Source organism: Sinocyclocheilus grahami, unplaced genomic scaffold (assembly GCF_001515645.1).
Source record: "Sinocyclocheilus grahami isolate Dianchi unplaced genomic scaffold, SAMN03320097.WGS_v1.1 scaffold166.1, whole genome shotgun sequence".
Taxonomy (NCBI): domain Eukaryota; kingdom Metazoa; phylum Chordata; class Actinopteri; order Cypriniformes; family Cyprinidae; genus Sinocyclocheilus; species Sinocyclocheilus grahami.
In genome coordinates this window covers 1,245,946-1,268,140 of record NW_015505345.1, presented here as the reverse complement: position 1 = coordinate 1,268,140, position 22,195 = coordinate 1,245,946, and the positions used below count along the sequence as shown (strand labels likewise).

The 22,195-nt window shown below is 36.7% G+C and overlaps 1 protein-coding gene across 1 annotated transcript in view; it reads right to left on the bottom strand.

Annotated features, from left to right (window-relative positions):
- The window catches only part of LOC107593187 (tyrosine-protein kinase RYK-like), a 53,006-nt gene that overhangs the window by 2,283 nt on the left and 28,528 nt on the right, over positions 1–22,195 (bottom strand). Inside the window, exons 2-12 of the mRNA XM_016282798.1 lie at positions 20,667–20,788; positions 20,158–20,257; positions 19,020–19,151; positions 18,269–18,334; positions 18,022–18,163; positions 17,047–17,147; positions 15,219–15,344; positions 14,481–14,542; positions 10,969–11,024; positions 8,991–9,140; positions 3,090–3,249 (exon numbers count right to left, since the gene is read on the bottom strand). Coding sequence (XP_016138284.1) covers positions 3,090–3,249; positions 8,991–9,140; positions 10,969–11,024; positions 14,481–14,542; positions 15,219–15,344; positions 17,047–17,147; positions 18,022–18,163; positions 18,269–18,334; positions 19,020–19,151; positions 20,158–20,257; positions 20,667–20,788 — 1,217 coding nt within the window. The remainder of the gene's footprint in view (positions 1–3,089; positions 3,250–8,990; positions 9,141–10,968; positions 11,025–14,480; positions 14,543–15,218; positions 15,345–17,046; positions 17,148–18,021; positions 18,164–18,268; positions 18,335–19,019; positions 19,152–20,157; positions 20,258–20,666; positions 20,789–22,195) is intronic.

The window sequence follows — 22,195 nt, the reverse complement described above, 5'->3', positions numbered from 1 at the left end:
ATGAGATCACTTGAGTCGGACGTTATTTAGTAAACAAACAGATAGTGTTTACAGACCAGTATTTGAATGCCGAAAGAAATTCCTATTAAAATCTTATAGGACATATGGGAAGCTTCTTGGAGAGTTTCACAGATGATGGGGGGAGTCAGAATCCAGGTATTTATGATCAAATAAGAATAAGATGTTTTTAAAAATGCTGTTTTTAAGATTCATGTTCACACTTGTGTGTGTGTGTGTGTGCGCGCGTGTGTGTACGCGTGTGCGCGTGTGTGAGAGAGAGAGAGAGAGAGAGAGAGAGAGAGAGAGAGAGAGAGTGAGAGAGAGAGACAGAGAGACATTAAAGCATGTCAACATATTCTGTTACACCAAATACACAAAATAATGATCTTTAAAAAAGCATCATATGACCCCTTTAAGAACAATTTATTAGTGCTATTTCGAAATCAAAACATGAATAAACATTACAAAATATAATCTTTAGTTAATAAAAATTACTTGGTTTTAAGTTTTATTATTATTATCCATTTATATTAATATAAAATTATATCTATTAATATAAAACTGGTCAAATAAATAATTATTGGCTTATCTGCATCAGTCAGAATTTAAAATATCAGTGCATTCCTTAAAACGGACAATCATGACAAATCATGTAACTGCAGAAACGCATATAAATATGAGACTGTTCCAAAAGGAAAAAAAGGGCCCCTATCTGGATTTGTTTGAGTCATGAGGCCCCCGTTAGGACATTTTAGGGCCACTGGAAGTATTCTGGAAACAAAGCATTCCAGTAACACAAAAGAAGGAAATGTGGTTTCTTTCCATTGATTTTGGACACAATCACAGCTTGTTCACTGAGACATTTAAGACGCTTCAAATCTAATAAATAAGCCACCATGCCTATTTAACATGCATAAAGATGTTTGTTCTACATCATTAGCTACGAAACAAACTGAAGTGCAAATTAGTGTAATTACAGCTCTTGTTATAAATAATGTTCAAGTCAATCAAGTTGATTAGATGTCAGTCAATAATCTTGGATATAAAAAGCAACGCGACTATAAAAAGCTGCATTACTTTCAGTGCAAACAGTTCTATATGTGTCTGCCCTTCAGGGAGATGTGTTGGAAAATGCTAAACCGTAAAAGTACTGTAAAAAAAAAAAACTATGTTTGCGCTTGAGGGCAACACACTCGACTGCACAAATTAATTCTCCCTATTCATTAAAAGACAATCATGCCCATCTTTCCTATTACTTTCAGTGCAAACAGTTCTATATGTGTCTGCCCTTCAGGGAGATGTGTTGGAAAATGCTAAACCGTAAAAGTACTGTAAAAAAAAAAAAAACTATGTTTGCGCTTGAGGGCAACACACTCGACTGCACAAATTAATTCTCCCTATTCATTAAAAGACAATCATGCCCATCTTTCCTTTCTAGACATTTAAAAACAGACAGGCTTCTTTACATATAAAAGGATGTTGTCTTCCGCACTTAATGTGTTTTTTGTTTGTTGAGAGGCTATGAGAGGTAAAACTGGGCGCAGATCAAAGTTGACATCCACTGGTGATCTGGCATTTTGTCTTAAGTCTCAATGGGTGGGTGATATCCTGCACTACCGGCCCTTACGGTAAACAAATCTCCTGCGTATCCTAGTAAATGAGTACATTTCCATACCAGGCCACTGCTCATCACCAGCTCCTATTGTATTATAATAAACAGCGCTTTAATAATTGTTCCTGGCATGAGGGCAGCACCAGCTACTATTGTTCTGTTAGATTGAAAGGATGCAGAGGTCAGATCGCTGACAGGTCTTGGGCCGGTGTGTCATTTATGAGGCATCCAGGCGGCGTTCAGTCCTTCCTGACTGTCTAGGGTGGGTTGTTTCCTTGGCACATTGAGTGAGACAGACGGGAACGTGGCAACAGTGTGTTGCCAGACAAACACAGTTTTCTCCCCCATTCACTTTTCCCAGAAATACAAAAATGTGCCAGGGCTGAGTTTGGTTAAAAGGATAGCTCACCCAAAAATGCAAATTTGGTCCTCGTTTACTCACTTTTATGTTGTTTTGACCCACATATTTTTTTTCAAGGCAGAAATTAAGATATTTTTCATGAAATGAGACATTACTGTCCCTCCACTGAAAGTCCATGACACCAAAACTTTGATTCTTCACAAGCATCAACAAAACATTATATATAAGCAATCGATGGTAATAGAGTGGTTTAATCTGTATTTGCTTGATGCACAAGCTTACTGGTTCTTGCATGATACACAAGAATAAACATCACTGGTTCTCACGCATCAAGAAAGCATATTTGATCTTTATTTACCATATTTGTTGTGCTCCATGTATGTGCATTGATCAATATTTATATGTGAATAAAAGCCTAAATTAAATCAGTTTACCATATAAAGTGATCATATCTATTCAGAAGACTTCATAAGCATGAATCATAGTTTTTTTTTTTTTTTTACAATGTCTTTATGAATTCTGTGAAGCATTAATGTTCTGATGTAATGGTCTTTCAACAGAGTAACAGAAAACATTCATTTGTTTGATAGATAAACGCAAGTCTTTGGAGTTTGGAACGACATGCGAGTAAGTAAATGGTGGTAATTTCATTTGAGTGAACTCTCCCTTTACATTGCACTGTGCGCATATACTTGCGAAATTCTCTGAAATTTGATTGTACACCTATTATAGGACTATTACTCTGAATATAAACATATTAGGGAAATTCAAATGGGTGTTAACTGTGATATTGCTGAATGCAGCTGACAATACAGGCCTCAACAAGTTCATGGGCACCTGAAGCATGATTACTGTAATTGTCAGCAATAACAATGCACGATGGAGCAGACCGTATGACGTCAAAGAAGTTACGCAATTTTAAATCTGTTACCAGGTTTTTACCAGTGCCATAAGAAAATACTAAAAGTGTACAACATTCTTTTATAGGCAAATTATCCATAGGAAGAGAAAAATTATACATTAGAGAACACCTGCTGCTGGTATGAAACAAAATATTATGTGAGTGCATGTTACAGTCTGTTGCAAAAAAAGGCATAAAGAAGCAGCGACTCTTACCACATCACTGGCACTAGAGAAGTCATTGTTAAGCAAACTCTCCAAAGCCATCCAGCGAACGGGTCGGTTCTCATTGTCTCCGAGGCAGTGGTAGTCCATGGGGAAGAGATCACGGGCCAGCGCATTGTCTGTGATCTTCACTTGCATACTGTTATCAATTCTACAACAATAAATTAATAATAATAATAATGTAGAAGGGTAGGGATGGGTCAATGAGAGTGTCTTTTAAATCTCAACCTTTTCTTTTTAGCTGTCATGCCTTAAGGGGGATCGATTTAGACACGTAACTTCTCTGAGAGGGTGTGCTTTAGTGTGCCAGCAGTTAACAGCAAGTGTGTTTCTGTCAACATGCTAAACCCCTCTTTGAGAAGTCAAGATTGCAATTTATTCCCATTTGCAAATCACTCGAGAGCAATGATTTAGTTAGAAATGCACAGATATTAAAATACTAATGAGCTGATAATTATAAATGTCCAATATTTCAGTGTAAAAAAAATATAACAAAGCGGTTTTAAAGTGCTACAAGTGAATTTAGGCATCACATTCTTTTTTTATGTACAATATGGAAAATATTCATTTTGACTGCAAAGGTAATCTAAAAGTAAAAACGAGAATAACCATGCACAATTAAGTATACAACACTGGCTGATATACAATCATTTAAAAGTCTATTCTCACAATGGCTGCATTTATTTGATCTGAATATTTGAATATTGTGAAATATTATTAGAACTTAAATTGACTGTTTTCTGATGTGATGTGATTTTCTGATATGAATTGTAATTTATTCCCGTGATGCCAAAGTCTTCAGTGCCACACGACACGGATTTCCTTTGCTCTCGCACAAAACCGGACACGCGTGCTCAGATACACGCTGCTCTCGCCCCGAGAGAGTCTCTCCTCTCACTCAAACTGTGTCCTCTGCACTCTCAAATCTCTCTGTGCTCATGCACTATAGATATTAGTTATTTTTCGCACCTGAATTAAACGCTGTCAAAAGTTATCATTATGCCCTTTTAAAAAGTAGTCTCAAAACAGATTTGTGCAGGGCCTTTCCTTGATTTTTTAACATAAACTTGTTATTGTAACTACTTTGTTTTACTATATCTCTTTTATGTTTGTATTTTGATCTTTTCTGCGAATGCACATATGCACCTCTTTGTAAAGTAGGCTACTTTGTATACACGGTTTTAAAAGGTGCTTTATAAACGAAGCTTAAACCAATCAGACCTTCACAACTGACCGATGAAAATACTACATGAAATCTAATTGAACTGAACCTAGAATTCTTTTGACAATCAAAGATGGATCTTTAATTTCTTTCCCGTTTAATAATATTTAGCAGTGTTAATGAAATGTAGCCTTTAGAAATGGCTAGGAATTGGGTTCTTGGATGATTAGTCCAACTTGTTGGTCTCTGAGCAATTTATCTAAAAACAACATATTATAGCCTATGGCTCTGAAGACTTCATATAAAACATCAATGTTATGTCATAATATGTCAGATACATCAACTGAATTTAAAATCATTGCAATAAATTCTCAGTTGGTATGATGGCAATAATAAGTAACAACTCCTCAAATCAACATCAAATGCAAAAATAGATGTAAATGATGCAATATATAATACAATAAATGCTCTAGCATCGCTGTTTGGACATTTATTGGGAGATTTTTGTTTTTAAATCCAGTGTTTGTTTTCAGTTCAGATTTTTTTTTCATGAAAATCCACTTAATATCAGCTACACATTCAATGGCACTCTCCTCCAAAACAAATGCATTAAACCCATAGAATAGAATGTAGTAATGTTATGGCAAATATGAAAAATTAATTATAGTGTTATATTTGGTCTCCAAATTGTAAGTATTGGTTTAGGGAATAGTGCATCTGACCCATATCTAAATAGTTCTGTCTTAAATCATAAGATTACATTCAGCGTGTATCTGAGCGCGAGCGTCCGGTTTTGCGCGAGAGCAAAGGAAATCTGTGCGCGAGCGGAGAGATTCGCGCTTGCGCATTATATTAATGCGCTTTCGTGCTTTCGTGCTGAGCTTTCGACATTTGTCATTAAAATAACGCCACAGGACCTGGGAACATTACAGTTGCATTGCTGTCTATCTGTCTATGGAGAGCGCTCACATTTCCCGCTTCAAATTTCAAAAATATCATAATTTGTGTTCCGAAGATGAATGAAGATCTTTTACGGGTTTGGAACAACATGAGGGTGAGTAATTAATGACAGAATTGTCATTTTTGGGTGAACCATCCCTTTAATATTTTTTTGTGGAAACTGTAATGCATCTTTTTCATTAATCATTTATAAGTAGAACGATTCAAAAGATGCCATTTACTTGAAATAGAAAACCTTTAACAAGTCTCCACAGCTACTTTTGATCAACATAATGTGTCTTTGTGGAACAAAAGCATGTGGGAAAAAAACCTACTCGAAATTCTGATTGGTCGTGGTGTATACACAAAATACAACACCACCAATACATCATGCATGCATTGTTTATTCAGAAAATCTATACCCTATTTATTTGATTCCTCTACATTCAAGCATTGTTATTTATTTATTAATATCTGGTCTTTGAGCAGTAATGCACATAGAATGCAATGTTGCACATCCCTAGGGCGTTAACTTTTAAAAACGGATCTCAGGGTCCTTGCATACTGCTCCATTCAGTCGGTCTCTGTCCAGATGTTTGATCAGCATCTGGTGGACAGGGTACAAGACCCTAAACCAGCCTAATTATACAGTGCTACCTTAAGACTGACTAGTCATTCAGACAGAGCCATTTTCAAAGTATGTAGTTTTGCACAGACATACATCTAAGATTCAGTTCAGGTGAGAGGGGAACATTTTGGCAGTAAATACTAAAATAAATCATCCACTTTCAATGCCAAAATGCAGGGTATTAACTATAGCATGGGTAGTTCACATGATTTATGTTTTTCCAAAAAAAAGAGAGTGCATTGAGGCAGGAAGTATAGCAACACTGCCACAACAAGCTTGGTCTTGAAGAGGAAAAATTGATAGCTTAAACCACCCATTTAACCATTTTAAGAATACACTGGTCTGACTGATCGAATATATGTAATCTTGTCTTTGAAGAGGGTTCAGTGGCAGCTGAATGAAAGACAGCCCAGGGTTAACATCACAAAGGCTCGATTGTGAACAGTAAACTACTGTAAAGCAAATATCATAGAAAGTTCACTCGATGTTGACAGAGGATCTGCACAATGAATTCACTGTTCAGAAGAAAGCAATTAAATCAGGATAATCTGAACACTCCAGGTGTTCTGCTGGAGGGTCTCTAATATAAACACCTGCCTTAGACTGATTTATAGTTAACAGTAGAAGGAGTGTCATTACGCTACTTAGCATTAGCTGAATTCACAACTGCTCAAAAATCACTCTCTGTGCAAATGTCGATGCAGTTTAAATGTTGCATGTTAAATAAAACAACCAGTAAAATAAGTGTGCTGATTTTTTCAACTAAATTAATATCAGAGCAATGAAGGAGTGCTCTGATATCTATCAAACTCTCTTTGATTATACAAGCATAAATGGATTAGGTAGACTTAGTCAAGCTTATTGTGGCAGTAGTGTCATAAAAAAAAAAAAGGACAAAATGTCACAAATCTCACTTAAAAATCGAATAAATCAAATCAAATAAAAATACATTTGTGGAAGTCTTACCTGTGGGTTGTTGGCCTCAGCAAGCTTACATTGGCGCAGGAAAAGCTTAAGATTTCCCCAGTTCATATAGGGCAGCAGGACCATGGGCTTCTCACCATCTTCTATACACACATGGCTGATGGGTAACAGGTTCCTAAGAGCGAATAAACCAAAAAAATTGAAAAATAGGTTAAGATTTAAAACACATTTCTGCACATTTAATGAGTGGGGACTGGGGAACACAATTAAAACAAGAATTAGAGAAATTAATATCAGCTACACATTCAATGGCACTCTCCTCCAAAACAAATGCATTAAACCCATAGAATAGAATGTAGTAATGTTATGGCAAATATGAAAAATTAATTATAGTGTTATATTTGGTCTCCAAATTGTAAGTATTGGTTTAGGGAATAGTGCATCTGACCCATATCTAAATAGTTCTGTCTTAAATCATAAGATTACATTCAGCGTGTATCTGAGCGCGAGCGTCCGGTTTTGCGCGAGAGCAAAGGAAATCTGTGCGCGAGCGGAGAGATTCGCGCTTGCGCATTATATTAATGCGCTTTCGTGCTACAATAATGAGCTTTCGACATTTGTCATTAAAATAACGCCACAGGACCTGGGAACATTACAGTTGCATTGCTGTCTATGCAGGGTCTGAGAGCGCTCACATTTCCCGCTTCAAATTTCAAAAATATCATAATTTGTGTTCCGAAGATGAATGAAGATCTTTTACGGGTTTGGAACAACATGAGGGTGAGTAATTAATGACAGAATTGTCATTTTTGGGTGAACTATCCCTTTAATATTTTTTTGTGGAAACTGTAATGCATCTTTTTCATTAATCATTTATAAGTAGAACGATTCAAAAGATGCCATTTACTTGAAATAGAAAACCTTTAACAAGTCTCCACAGCTACTTTTGATCAACATAATGTGTCTTTGTGGAACAAAAGCATGTGGGAAAAAAACCTACTCGAAATTCTGATTGGTCGTGGTGTATACACAAAATACAACACCACCAATACATCATGCATGCATTGTTTATTCAGAAAATCTATACCCTATTTATTTGATTCCTCTACATTCAAGCATTGTTATTTATTTATTAATATCTGGTCTTTGAGCAGTAATGCACATAGAATGCAATGTTGCACATCCCTAGGGCGTTAACTTTTAAAAACGGATCTCAGGGTCCTTGCATACTGCTCCATTCAGTCGGTCTCTGTCCAGATGTTTGATCAGCATCTGGTGGACAGGGTACAAGACCCTAAACCAGCCTAATTATACAGTGCTACCTTAAGACTGACTAGTCATTCAGACAGAGCCATTTTCAAAGTATGTAGTTTTGCACAGACATACATCTAAGATTCAGTTCAGGTGAGAGGGGAACATTTTGGCAGTAAATACTAAAATAAATCATCCACTTTCAATGCCAAAATGCAGGGTATTAACTATAGCATGGGTAGTTCACATGATTTATGTTTTTCCAAAAAAAAGAGAGTGCATTGAGGCAGGAAGTATAGCAACACTGCCACAACAAGCTTGGTCTTGAAGAGGAAAAATTGATAGCTTAAACCACCCATTTAACCATTTTAAGAATACACTGGTCTGACTGATCGAATATATGTAATCTTGTCTTTGAAGAGGGTTCAGTGGCAGCTGAATGAAAGACAGCCCAGGGTTAACATCACAAAGGCTCGATTGTGAACAGTAAACTACTGTAAAGCAAATATCATAGAAAGTTCACTCGATGTTGACAGAGGATCTGCACAATGAATTCACTGTTCAGAAGAAAGCAATTAAATCAGGATAATCTGAACACTCCAGGTGTTCTGCTGGAGGGTCTCTAATATAAACACCTGCCTTAGACTGATTTATAGTTAACAGTAGAAGGAGTGTCATTACGCTACTTAGCATTAGCTGAATTCACAACTGCTCAAAAATCACTCTCTGTGCAAATGTCGATGCAGTTTAAATGTTGCATGTTAAATAAAACAACCAGTAAAATAAGTGTGCTGATTTTTTCAACTAAATTAATATCAGAGCAATGAAGGAGTGCTCTGATATCTATCAAACTCTCTTTGATTATACAAGCATAAATGGATTAGGTAGACTTGGTCAAGCTTATTGTGGCAGTAGTGTCATAAAAAAAAAGGACAAAATGTCACAAATCTCACTTAAAAATCGAATAAATCAAATCAAATAAAAATACATTTGTGGAAGTCTTACCTGTGGGTTGTTGGCCTCAGCAAGCTTACATTGGCGCAGGAAAAGCTTAAGATTTCCCCAGTTCATATAGGGCAGCAGGACCATGGGCTTCTCACCATCTTCTATACACACATGGCTGATGGGTAACAGGTTCCTAAGAGCGAATAAACCAAAAAAATTGAAAAATAGGTTAAGATTTAAAACACATTTCTGCACATTTAATGAGTGGGGACTGGGGAACACAATTAAAACAAGAATTAGAGAAATGACTTACTGTTATTAGATTCCCACTAGCAATGATACACAAAGTAGACAGGAAGTGACATGTTATCCTAAGGTACTTGGTCTGTCCAAGACTAATTTCAATCAGTGATTCATTTCTGACGAGGAAAAACTAAAGTCATGGGCTGCGCTGACCGTTTAACCTCAGACACGGGTCTGCGTGACTGCAAAGCTCGGAACGCTCAGGACAGGATATGGGTCTGAGCCCATCCCAAAAGGCAACCAAGCGGGAAACAGAAAAATCTAAACAGAATGTTTGACCTCAGGGCTGTTGTAATGCTGCTATATTAATATCAGGAAAATGATTATGAACAAAGATGAAGAGATATTAAATATGATGTGAAGTGATACTAATAGATGAACACCAGGATTACAAAATTAGTATTCAGTTTAAAATGTAATTGTCATTGCATTGTTCATGTCAAAAGTACAGTATATTAATTTTGTTAGTATTTTTTTCAGTATTAATATTTTTAGTTTTCATAGGTTTCAGTAGTTTTCATAAAAAAAATAGATAACCAATGGCCAATAAATGGCTGATATTAAAATTATATACTTTTTCAAATAAAATTAAAAGAAGAAAAAAAAAAGAAGAAAAAAAAACACGCCACAAGTGATTTTAGGCATCACAACAATATAATGTACAATAAAAAATAGATTTTAACATTCTGTAAAAATTATATTTAACAGTTCAACAACAATTTGTTTTTTTTAAAAGATCAACTTTACACTTAAGATTCACTTCAAGTTACTCTGAAATATAAATTACTGATACATTTCTAATATCTGTTGATATTAGATAACCAATGTGGTACCAGTAAGCCTCTATATTAGTGTATATTAAATGCCCGGGCCTTGGATCCAGAACTGGATTTGTTCATATCTTTTGTCAGACAGCCAACACCACAGAACAACTAGTCACTGGATTTGTGAAGTGTATTTTAGTGATCTATTTACACTAGTTTTTGTCTTAATAATAGATAGTTATAGTTAACAGTGATATGAAGACACAAAGTGATTAAAAATGATGGCACAAAGTGATTTATAAGAATAGTTCATAAGAAATGCAGAATGTCTGAAACCACATGCATTTCTATGAAGGAAACTTGGTAAACAAGAATACGTTAATAAAGAGAGAACGCAGAAGACGACAGTAATTCACACAGCAGAGGAAGTGTGTAGATAAGTAGACCTAGAAGTGTCATAGCTGCAACTGTGGTCATCATATTGCTGCCACAACATTCAAACATTACACAACATGCTTCCACTGTGGACAGGGTAATTTACCTTTCATGAAAGTATGGTAATTTATATACACAAGTATATTATGTCATCATTCTTGAAACCTCTAATCAGCATGTGTTTGATGACGTTACAGGGATTGTTTGTTATGTGAAGTGAACTTCTATAGGTATTCCGCGCTCAAAACACATCTATGGCAAGCTTTGTTCATATATGAAAGGATTGGATTAAAGCTAAAGTTTAACACACACACACATGTATATTGCCTTGAAAGTGGACAAAACCGGCTTTTTTGACAAAACGTGTTTAGGGATCAGATCGTGCTATATGTGGAGAATAATGCACGGCAATCAGCTCTTTTTTTTTTAAAGTGGCATTTATCGGTTTTTGCAAATGAACTCTTCATATATATATATATATTTTTTTTTTTGATGCAGCACATGGTAGCTGTAACTCACCTGTGGTGAAGGCCCCGTAGTTTACAGCTTTCTGTAAGCATCATGGTCACCTGTACCTCTCAGGAAGTGACGATGATATTCCAGTTTTGCACTTAAATTTAATTCGTAACTTTGGATGGAAACATAGCTACTGTTAAATTAAAAGGATTGTGTCATTATTCCCTTAAACATTTTTCCATGCAATTACAATGAACAGGGACTATACATTTCGAAAAGAATGCAAAAAAAAGTCAAAAATGTAGATTTGTTCCTCACACAATGCTTTCCTATGGCATATGAACTACTTTTATGATGCATTTGTCAGCATTTTTGGAGTCACAATACTTTATTTTTAGATTCACCAATTGAGTTTAAAAAAAAAAGAATAAAGTAAGCCATAGAGGTTTGTAATGAAATGTGGGTAAGCAAAAAAAAAAATTCTGTGAACTATCCATTTAAAAGAACATTAAATCAAGTGAATGATCTGTTGGATCTTATTTGATCTGTTTTGCCCCATCAGGCAAGTCCTTGTTAGTAAAAGGTGCATGTAGGTCCTGAACAACCCTCCACCTTGCACTTGAGAAAGTTTGATTACTTTAAAAGCAGCCTAACTCCTTTCAGCCAGTCTCACAGATTACTGGCTGAGTGAACACATTTAGAATGAGTTCACAGAGGTCTGGTTTTATCTTGAAGCACAGCTTTTGACGGATGCTTGGAGAGTATGTGTGAAGTGTATTGTTTCCTGTCCCCACAATGATTTGCTTAAGCAACATGTTAAAACACTTTTTTTGGCAAGTAAACAGGCTGTCAGACTAATTTTGCAATCCCTCCCATGCAACTCACAAACATGTTCAATACCATCTCGGATTTAAAATTCAGTAGCAAAAACTAGAGTATGTACATTAGATTGTTTGAACTGATTCACAGAAATGAATCCGTCTCAATGAATCGGTTTCAATGAACCGTGTTGGGGTAAAAGGACTGCATTCATCATTCATATATTTTAAATATCATGAAAAGTTCAAACAAATATGTATTTCGCTATAAGTCCTACGCTTCTTGTTTCACTGCATCTTTGGGATAAAACAACATGCCAACTTTTGCACAGCAGGTCTGAACAGGTATCCTGGATGACCTCCGAGAATAAACATAGCATGGATTTACCAGCAGGCGCAGGACAGTCTCTCACCTTTTTTGCTGTTCTACAGACAGTTGGACATAGTTGCAGTTCCCATAAGCTCAGATGACACCATGTAATGGATCAGTGCATCTTGCAGAGCAGTAGACCTCAGAGTAGGCTGACTTAGGGGTAGTGTTACTAATGCTAGGGGCCAGCACCACATTGTCTACTACTTTTCCCTCTTATCCCCTCTCTTGCTGCCATGCTTGTTATAACATGCCAATTGTTACTTGTACTGGTAAAAACAAAATGACTGAGCAAAAGAACAATATGTTCCATGGATGGTGTGTTTCTTGGTTGCAATGCAGAACTTACATCTAACCTTCCAAAAAAAAAAAAAGTAAAAGCATACACATTGCATTATACATTATGCAACCAGCTGGGTTCCCGTTTCAATTGCTTTAGGTAGTTTATGATAAACTGGTTAAGTGAAAGGATAACTGCAGTCACACTTGAGACGAGCATGATCATTATGCTGGGCATTGGGGGAAATTCTTGGTAGGAAGACGTCTTTAATGGTTGCTCAAGTTTTGGTCAAGAAACTAAGCACTGAATGTCCTAAGACGCAACATGCACTCTGTTTTACAATGAAAAGGCAAAGTTGCCCAGCTTGGGAATGGCACAGACCTTACATCATTATAGACCTAAAATGTACTCTATCCAAGTACGTGAACACCGATGCAAGATCAATTTGACCTGCATCGCTGCGTCCTGAAATGTTCACGAGTCTGTTAAAGTTAGACATCCCTAGCTCTCCTTGGAGCGTTCGATAGAGAAGTAGCAATGCTGTCATTCAAATGTTTTCAATCGGTCAGTTGATTCAGCTCACAGAACACGGTCAATGCCCTGCAATCAACTAGATATCTACGTACTTACAGCTCAATGGAAATGAATTTGAAGTTTTTATTCTTTTATTTTAAGATTAGGAGTGATTATGATAACTTTTACAGTGTAAATTTTGCATAAATGCATAGAAATTCCTGGGGCAAAATACACATTATCATACAATAAATGCTTTAAATTTTTTGTTAGGTGGCAAAAAATGTGTTCATAAGATCTGCATGTCATTTGCAGATTCCATGTCCCTGTAATAACACAAAACCCATCAAAACAGAGAAAAACACACTAAAAATGCTCTTAGCATTTGTTTCATAATGTATTGTATTCTAGACAGTAATGAAAACACGAATAATTCTGATATGTCATTCAAAATGGACTTTAAATCAATGTATTTTCTGGTTTGTTTGTTACTTTTTAAATGTTTAATTACACCAGTAAACTTGTTCATTACTCTTTAGCCTAATAACACCTAAACCTTTTAAAACTGTAGTTTAAAACTAATGATTACATTTATGCAAAGCTGATAAGAGTCCCTTGTCATTTATGTTCTCCATTTGAAAATTCAGTCTACGTTTAATATCATTATTGCTGCTTCTGTTATTAAGCATGGTTTAAAAAATTATTAGTTAACATGTCGATTTCGTACCGTGCTTCACTAAAAGCTATCGTATGGTTTTACAAGATGTTTGAACCACTTTTATGATACTTTCAAGTTGCTTATTTTGTCACTTTAGAGCTTGACAGCCCTCATTTCTCATTCACCCTCATTATATGGAAAATGGTAGTAAAGATATTTACAAACAATTCACTTTGTGTTGCACAAAAAAAAAAGGTAATACGGTTTGGGACAGCAAAAGGATAAACAGACCATTTTTCATTTTTGATTAAAAGGAGCCATGCCCTTGTGCTTCTGACCTTGGTATTACTACAAAGCAATTGCAGAAAATTTTTAATAAGTAAAAGAACTTTGAAATTTGCACTTTGCATAAGGCCATTCAAATACAAATTATTGAGCTGGTCATAAAAAAAAAAAAACACAAAAGCAAATGGGCCCTTCAAAAAGGATTAATCTGACATTCCCCCAAGTGTCCAATAAAATTGGTTTAATCAGATTAACCAGCTTTAGTTTGCCAAGTCAGCACTTAAAACACAACACAATAACCCTTATAAATAATAAATCAGCTTCATCAAGCTTGTGGGCACACGTACAAAATGAAAGTCTCACTGATGGAAAAAAAGATGCTACAGAGGGGAATTACTGCATTGAGATTTTGCAAGAACGCAAGTCAAACAAGGTGGGTTCTTGACGCAGTTTTGTTTATGTTTTATATCTTATGTGACTAATGACATGTGTGTCAACATCTTCTGTGCAAGCCTAAAGCTGTGCTGGCTCAAGGCCCAGCAGAGCGCTTTTCTGTTTGGACTCCAATTAAGTGCTTGAGTGCAGATTTCCCGCTGGAGCACAGCACTTGTGTGATCCAACAAAATTATTTTGCAGGGGGAAGTGTCTAACCTCAAGCTGAGTGGGCAAATGACGCTGACGCATTTGTTTGCCATGATGCAATTTCAGTTGAACTAGCCGTTCAAAAGAACACAAAAGCAAATGGGCCCTTCAAAAAGGATTAATCTGACATTCCCCCAAGTGTCCAATAAAATTGGTTTAATCAGATTAACCAGCTTTAGTTTGCCAAGTCAGCACTTAAAACACAACACAATAACCCTTATAAATAATAAATCAGCTTCATCAAGCTTGTGGGCACACGTACAAAATGAAAGTCTCACTGATGGAAAAAAAGATGCTACAGAGGGGAATTACTGCATTGAGATTTTGCAAGAACGCAAGTCAAACAAGGTGGGTTCTTGACGCAGTTTTGTTTATGTTTTATATCTTATGTGACTAATGACATGTGTGTCAACATCTTCTGTGCAAGCCCAGAGCTGTGCTGGCACAAGGCCCAGCAGAGAGCTTTTCTGTTTGGACTCCAATTTAGTGCTTGAGTGCAGATTTCCCGCTGGAGCACAGCACTTGTGTGATCCAACAAAATTATTTTGCAGGGGGAAGTGTCTAACCTCAAACGGAGCGGCCAAATGACGCGTTTGTTTGCCATGATGCAATTTCAGCTGAACTGGTCGTTCAAAAGAACCACTATTAGAAAGATCTCAATGGAACTGAGGTGGACAGATTACTAAGTATTGAGTCTTTCAAATGCACAGTATTAACTTGCTGTGGTTTCCATGTGCGTCTAGATACCTTCATGCAAGACGTCTCGGAGTGTGACTCTCTCTCTGGAAATGGCGATGTCTTTGACCTTTGCCTTGGCCTCAAGGAGAGTGACGCTTCTCAAGTCGTTCTTCTCTATCCGCAGCGAGGGATAACCTTCAATCACACACACACACACACACACACACACACACACACAAATATCACATTAAAATAAGTGTTAACAATTCACATTAGAACTAATTAAAAGGCTATTACAGACAAATCAAAACAAAGACAATTCAGAGAATGACAGAGGTTTGCAGTGTTATTTTAACAACTGGAAGTATTTAAACACTTCATCAATGAAGTATAACCCCAGCTTTGCCAAAGGCAAACACTGCAGTGTCACTCTTGCACAACATGTTTTGGTGTGTAACTGATTTTATCTCACAGTTATACAGAGTCAATTGTATTAGATGTTTAGAGAAAGCTGAATGTTTTATTCTGTCATTTAGCTACAGAGTACTTTAAATACACAAGAACATCCCCCCAAAAAAAGGTCAAAATGTACTGTGAGCACAAATACCAGTACATAAGGCTGTTTAAATGTGGTTGTGTATCCTGATAAAAACATTGTGTATCCTCATGTGTTGTTTTTAGGTTTACATGTCTTGATTGAACAATTTTCCTGTTTATATTCAATACTTCACGGTGTCTTGTGGTAAACATGATCTTAGTGATTATATAAATACAATTGATTATGAACCCAGAACAAAGTGTAAATATATAACTTTTCACTAACAATACAACAATACAGTGTTCTGATTCATTTGGACTACATTTCTCCACTCATACTAAATGTGCATGATGCTGCCCCCAAGTGGTTATTATGGGTAACTAATGTAAAACTGCTAATATTCCTTATAGTCTATTTAAAATATATTAACCCTCTGGGGTCTGAGGTGATTTTGGGGCCCTTGAGATGTTTTGACATGCCCTGACATTTGTGCTTATTTCAGCTACTTATAACATATTGTTAATCAACATGTGATTTTTTTAGAAAAAAAAAAAAGATTATGTGTGATTAGTGAGTTTTGGGGGGAAAACGTAGCTGAAATAAGGCCATAAAACCCATACTGAATAGTTCTGAATAAGGCTTTTGAGTAATCAGTCTTGTAGGCTAGAATATTTACATCAAAATGATCTTAATCTTTTTTTTTTTTTTTAAGTGAGCTGGTCGTGCCACTGTCGACCCCAGGGAGTTAAAATGAAAAAAAAAAAAATTAAATTGTAATAATATTTAACACTTAGTTTAAAAACATTCCAAAATTTTTGTAATGACTTTAAGTGTGAAGAAATGACTCTGAAATGGCACTAGTGAATGACAGGAAAGGATTGAGCAAATACTAGGAGACTGACTTTTGTACTATTTTGAGGGGACATGACGACTTTACAAGTACGATACGCAAGACACATTTGTACTCATTCTGATCACACAAAAACAATTAATGCTGGAGTCACTGCTGTGCTAAACTTAAGGACAAAAATGTGTGCGCCTGTTTGTACCAACCTTATGATTCCAGTTTAGCTAATTTGATCATTTGTTTCCAATTTTCTCATTTATAAAGGAATGCACATTTGGTGTGAACAGGGCAAGACAAGATGCAGCCAGAAGTGTGAAATTTAGCTGTGGGGAGCAAAGCACCCAGCTGGTGTTTATCTACTCTTTGAGCTACTTCTCCTGGTAAAGAGACAGGTTTCTGACATTTTAAACATGGAAGTGGAGTGCAGATGGTTAAGGCAGATGGTAGAAAGGTTTGAGAGAGTTGCTAATCTGAGGTCAGGGGTGAGAGACATGGTGTGGTCGTAGTCTTACTGGTGACAGGTGTAGCATTGTTGGGGGTGTCTGCCCTCAGGTACTGGGTGGTCTGGGTGGAAGGCTGAGACAGACCCTGAGAGCTTCCACTGTCGCTGACGCTAAAAGATTTAGAGAGAAGAAATTAATCACTTTAGGAATTGATATGCACCAATTTGAAAGGTACGTGGGCTTATATTAGGACTTCCTATAATAACCTCAAATCATTTTACTAAAACAGACCAGTCTTTCATACTAAATGGTTTCACAGCCACTTTTATGATGAACTCATCTGTTTTTTCAGAAGGTGTAGGGTTTTACCTGGCCCTGAACCCCAGTGCATTTAAAAACTAAGTGCTGTGTAATTGTCCCAATTAAAGCCATTAGACTTCAACTCAAAAGGTTAAACACTGAAGCCCCTGGAGAAAAACCTAAAATGCTGCAAGTTTAACCTGCCTCCTGAAACTCATTGAACATAATCATGATCTAATGTCACAGACTCATCATCATCATTATTAAACAGTTCTGGTTTCTTCTGGTCTACTTCTTGGGCTGTGGAGCAAAAACAATCCACCAGTAGAAAACGGAGTCTGAGTACATTCTTGTTCTGAGGTTGATATGTTTTAGAAGATAAATGGAGCTCGGTGTCTCTTCTTCTAAATAGCAGCAGATAAAATCGAATCTACCAACCTTATATAATGCTGAAAAAGACAGCTCTTTGTACTGATGCCTAATTCAATTTCAGAAAAGCACAATTAAAATACCCTGGTATGAAATTAGCAGGAGATGAGATTTTTTTCTCTCCCGTCTTCTTTTGATAAACCCACAATGAAAACGAAAAGAAAAGAAGAAGAAAAAAAGAACCACACAAAATCTGAAAAAAATAGAATGAGGGAGAAAAAAAAAACATGTCATGAGCAAATATATGAGAACTAGACTGTTTTGGTGCATTTAAACTAACTGAACATTCAAACACAGACGTGCATGCATACACACCTGTCATCCATTTCCACTCTCTTCATGCTGTGGAGGTGTAACACAGCAAGGATGATGGCTACCAGAAAGATGACGATGCAGCACACACACACACTGATGTAGAAAACTCGTGTGGATGTGGTGGGAGCATTTGAACTGCTCGCTAAGATCAAAAGAGAGGAGAGAGTTTACAAGAGCAGAGTGAAGATGGTCTCATTGTAGAACCACATTTACTAAAAAGGCCAAACAATAAATCGCAAATACTCACGGTCTATTCTCTGTATGGTTGTGTTTGGGAATGGCAGAGTTTTGGGGGGCTCTGGCTGCTCAATTCCTGTAAAGTAAAACAATAAGGGGAAGGATCAGCAAAGTCTAATGCCTATGCCAGTTCACCGTTTTAGATCACTGAATGTTGCCCATCAGAGGAACTAGAAAATGACAGATTTTGCTCAAATTTCATCCCAAATTCTAAAAAAAAAAAAAACCTTCTTCTTTTGAAATGACAACAATCTTGATGGGTCTCATGAGATTCATCCAAACACATGGACTGGTTAATTGTGGTCTCATTTATGTTTGGTTTGTAAATTATTGCCAGGGCAGTAAAATCTCACTCCTGCCATAGAAAGTATAAGACACAAAATATCTTCTTGAGCACCACATACACACGCTGACCCAGTTATTCCACAAGGGAGAGGAAATTGGGGCATACACAAAGTCTTTTTCTTCTCCAGCAGTTAATTTGGCTCATGTGCTTCAAATAAGCAGAGAATAAATTCACTGGCTATTTCCTCTAGGTAAGCATATGACAGAAAGCTTGTGTTATTATCATATTTGCAGTCTCTGGCAATGTGAAACCTGACACACAATCTGCCAAACACACAAAACCTACAACATACTTGCAGGAAAAAAATGCGAAGTTTAAAGAAAAAAAATAAAAATAACACAAACATGCACTAAGAAGATCTTAAGAAACAGATGTATTGGAGGCAATAAGGTAAAAGTGTATGAAAAGATCTTACTTCGGTAACACATTTTCCTGCGTTTGAAGTTGAGCACTGTGAAGTTGTTGGCTGGTGTAGTCAGGTTCAACTGCACCGTAAGCACAGCCTCTCCATCAGCCTTTCCAGAGCAGAAAAGATCCACTCTGAACACTGGAGTGACACACAGAAAGTATACTTACTCTATTAAATTACTAATAATAGTTGTAAACAATGAATGCAGGGCCTCATTTTTTACTTTTTAAAAAGGGTATGAGCTGCTTTTGTGCTGGCGAATTAGCATTTGCCCGAATCCTGCTAAACTACATGAGAAGACCAATTAAACACTAATACAAATGTTTGGCACAAACATTTGGTCCAATTTTTGCATTGTTCAGACAATGCGAATAAACGTCAGACAGTTTGAATGCAAGTGCAAAATAACTCTCAGACAGTAGGTGGTGCAAAAAGTATTGATATGTTTTTAAAGAGCCATTTAGATTTTGGATTCACTATCGTGTTTATTAGGCAACACCAAGACGAGCCAGTTCAGGATTCTTCCTCTGTTATTCACTGCAACTACCAAGTCACCAATAGTTTAATGTAACTGCAGCGGCTCTGGGCATGTGACCAAAAGCATGAATCGTATAGGTTGGTCAGCTTTATTTGCAGTGCAATGGAAAAGAGATTTAACACCTCTCCATGAAAAAATAAAATAAAATCAGCTGCATTGACAGCATGTGAATGTTAATGCCGGTTCACTCAAATTAAATTAAATTGAATTTGTCTTGGTGTGCACAGGTCATACAGGAATTAAGGCTAGATAAAACCTTTAAAAAAAGCTGTGGGTTCTTAAGTTGTGATGTATAAACTTTTCATCTATAAAAGTCAGACAAGAACAATTTTTCCAATAGTTAACAGGCCTTTTTTATGTGAAGACCTTAAAACATATGTAAAGATAGAGTCACTATTTTTTTCTTGAAAATATAGACTGTTATAGATCTCAACAGCACCTTTTCCCTTGAAAATACAACATACAGTGGGTACGGAAAGTATTCAGACCCCCTTAAATTTTTCATTCTTTGTTATATTGCAGCCATTTGCTAAAATCATTTAAGTTATTTTTTTCCTCATTAATGTACACACAGCAAAAAAAAAGAGAGAAAAAGAATTCACTCACCTGAACGAGTGCGCGGGACCTCCCCCTGAGCAGAGATGTTGCTCTGAGGTTGATCCATGGCTGAAGTGTTTTCCACTTGAAACCCTAACCTGTAATCCACCTAAACAGGAGACAAGGATTACGGGAAATAATTAAGATATTGATACAAATATGTGATTAAAAGACAAAAACGATAATATTGTGAAATATTACAATAATTTAAAAATTAATTTCTATTTTAATTTGTTTTAATGTAATTAACTTGTGATGGCAAAGTTGAATTTTTGCATCTATTACTTCAATCTTCTTCGGTGTGTCAAGATCCTTCAAAAATCCTTCTAATATGCTGATTTGGGATTTATGAAACATTTATTATTATTATCACAGTTGAAAACAGTTGTGCTGCATTATAGTTTTGCGAAACCATGATTTTTTATGATTCTTTGATGAATAGAAAGTAAAAAAGAAAAAAATGACTGACACCAAACTTTTGAATGGTAGAGCACATAGGATGTATGAACAGTGCCAACCTTGCTGCTGGAGTGCCATGTGAAATGTAGGCTGTTAGTGTCACTGGGAACAGGCAGGATGAAGGAAAGGGCATAAAGATTTACCACATCATCCCTTACATAGTACAACTCAGCATCAAGACCTGCAGAGAGAGAGAGAGAGAGAGAGAGAGAGAGAGAGAGAGAACATAGAGCAGAGTAAACTTCACTGTCCACACTAGACAGAGATTCATGCCTGGGTTTACTCGGAATTGAGAGAGAGAGAGACAGAGACAGAGAGAGAGAGAGAGAGAGTTTTAATAATAAAATGATAAAACTGATCAGGACTGACAGAATTTAAACAGTTAAACACATTTCACATTCACACAACCACCCTGCCTCAAGAGAGGAGTAAAATATAGTTTCATAATGCCAGGCTCCATCCTATGTGCTCATTTAGGCTTAATGTATTCCCCAGCGCCTGGAAGTATATGGTGCAAGAGGAAACCATGGCAACAATACATAAAATACATTCTTTCAGTGTGGTGAACAACCACTGTCTGACATAGTTCCACTTCCTTGGAGGAGCTGGAGCAAGATCTGGATCCATTATATCACAGAGGGCAGGTATGACAGCCACCGAAATATGATTGCAATTTCCAATCAGGAGGATATGATTTACAGCAGGCTCAAGTGTTCATATGTTGATATTCTAGAATATTTCCCATTAAACTGATGGGACCTTTGAAACCACCAAGACTGCCGCCCATGTTTTGACCACAGTTCATTCCTCTCTCTCTCTAGCATGTCCATTTAGAACCACTTGGAATGGTTTTCATCCATTATACCAAGAACAATATCCTCAGTTGCCACCTCCACCATACAGTGAAGGGAAAATGTTCAAGTGTAGTATGTTTATGTTTAAGGACTTCACCCCTCAAAGCAAATCATCTCCGCTTTCCCCTGCCTGGCCTCCATTTTCTAACGACGCTGTAATCTAAACGGTGTTTCCTTCCCGGCTACATTCCTGGGAGAGACTCGACCTGAAATGCCTTTCTCCCAGGCAGCACAGCACACCTGCGATCCCAGTTATACTGTAACCAGCCCCCAATGAACAGCTGGAAAGTGGCAGTGATGATGAACACAAGAGCGAAATCTGAAGTGGAGGCTGATTCCCACACGAATGAGACACAGTGATGTGTGAAGTTGATTGACAGCGCGGAATCTTCTGCCATGCCTTGGGGCAAACCTTATGACTGAAAGGCCCCGTTGTGGCTGACTGGAGCCTGTCAGTCTGTCATGGGGTCTGCACAAACATAAGGTGATGGGAGTACGTGAACATACCCTTTCTAAAACATAACTTAACAAACAACAGTAGATGATTTTATTATTTATTTTTTGGCTAAACTTTTTAGATGATTTAGATGCATACCCTTAGAGACAACATAAAAATCAATATACACTACTGCTGGTCAAAGGTTTTGAAAAAAAAGATCTTGTACTCACCAAGGTGCAATTTGATCAAAAATAGTTATTAAAAAAAAAAAAAAAAAAAAAAAAAAAAAAAAAAA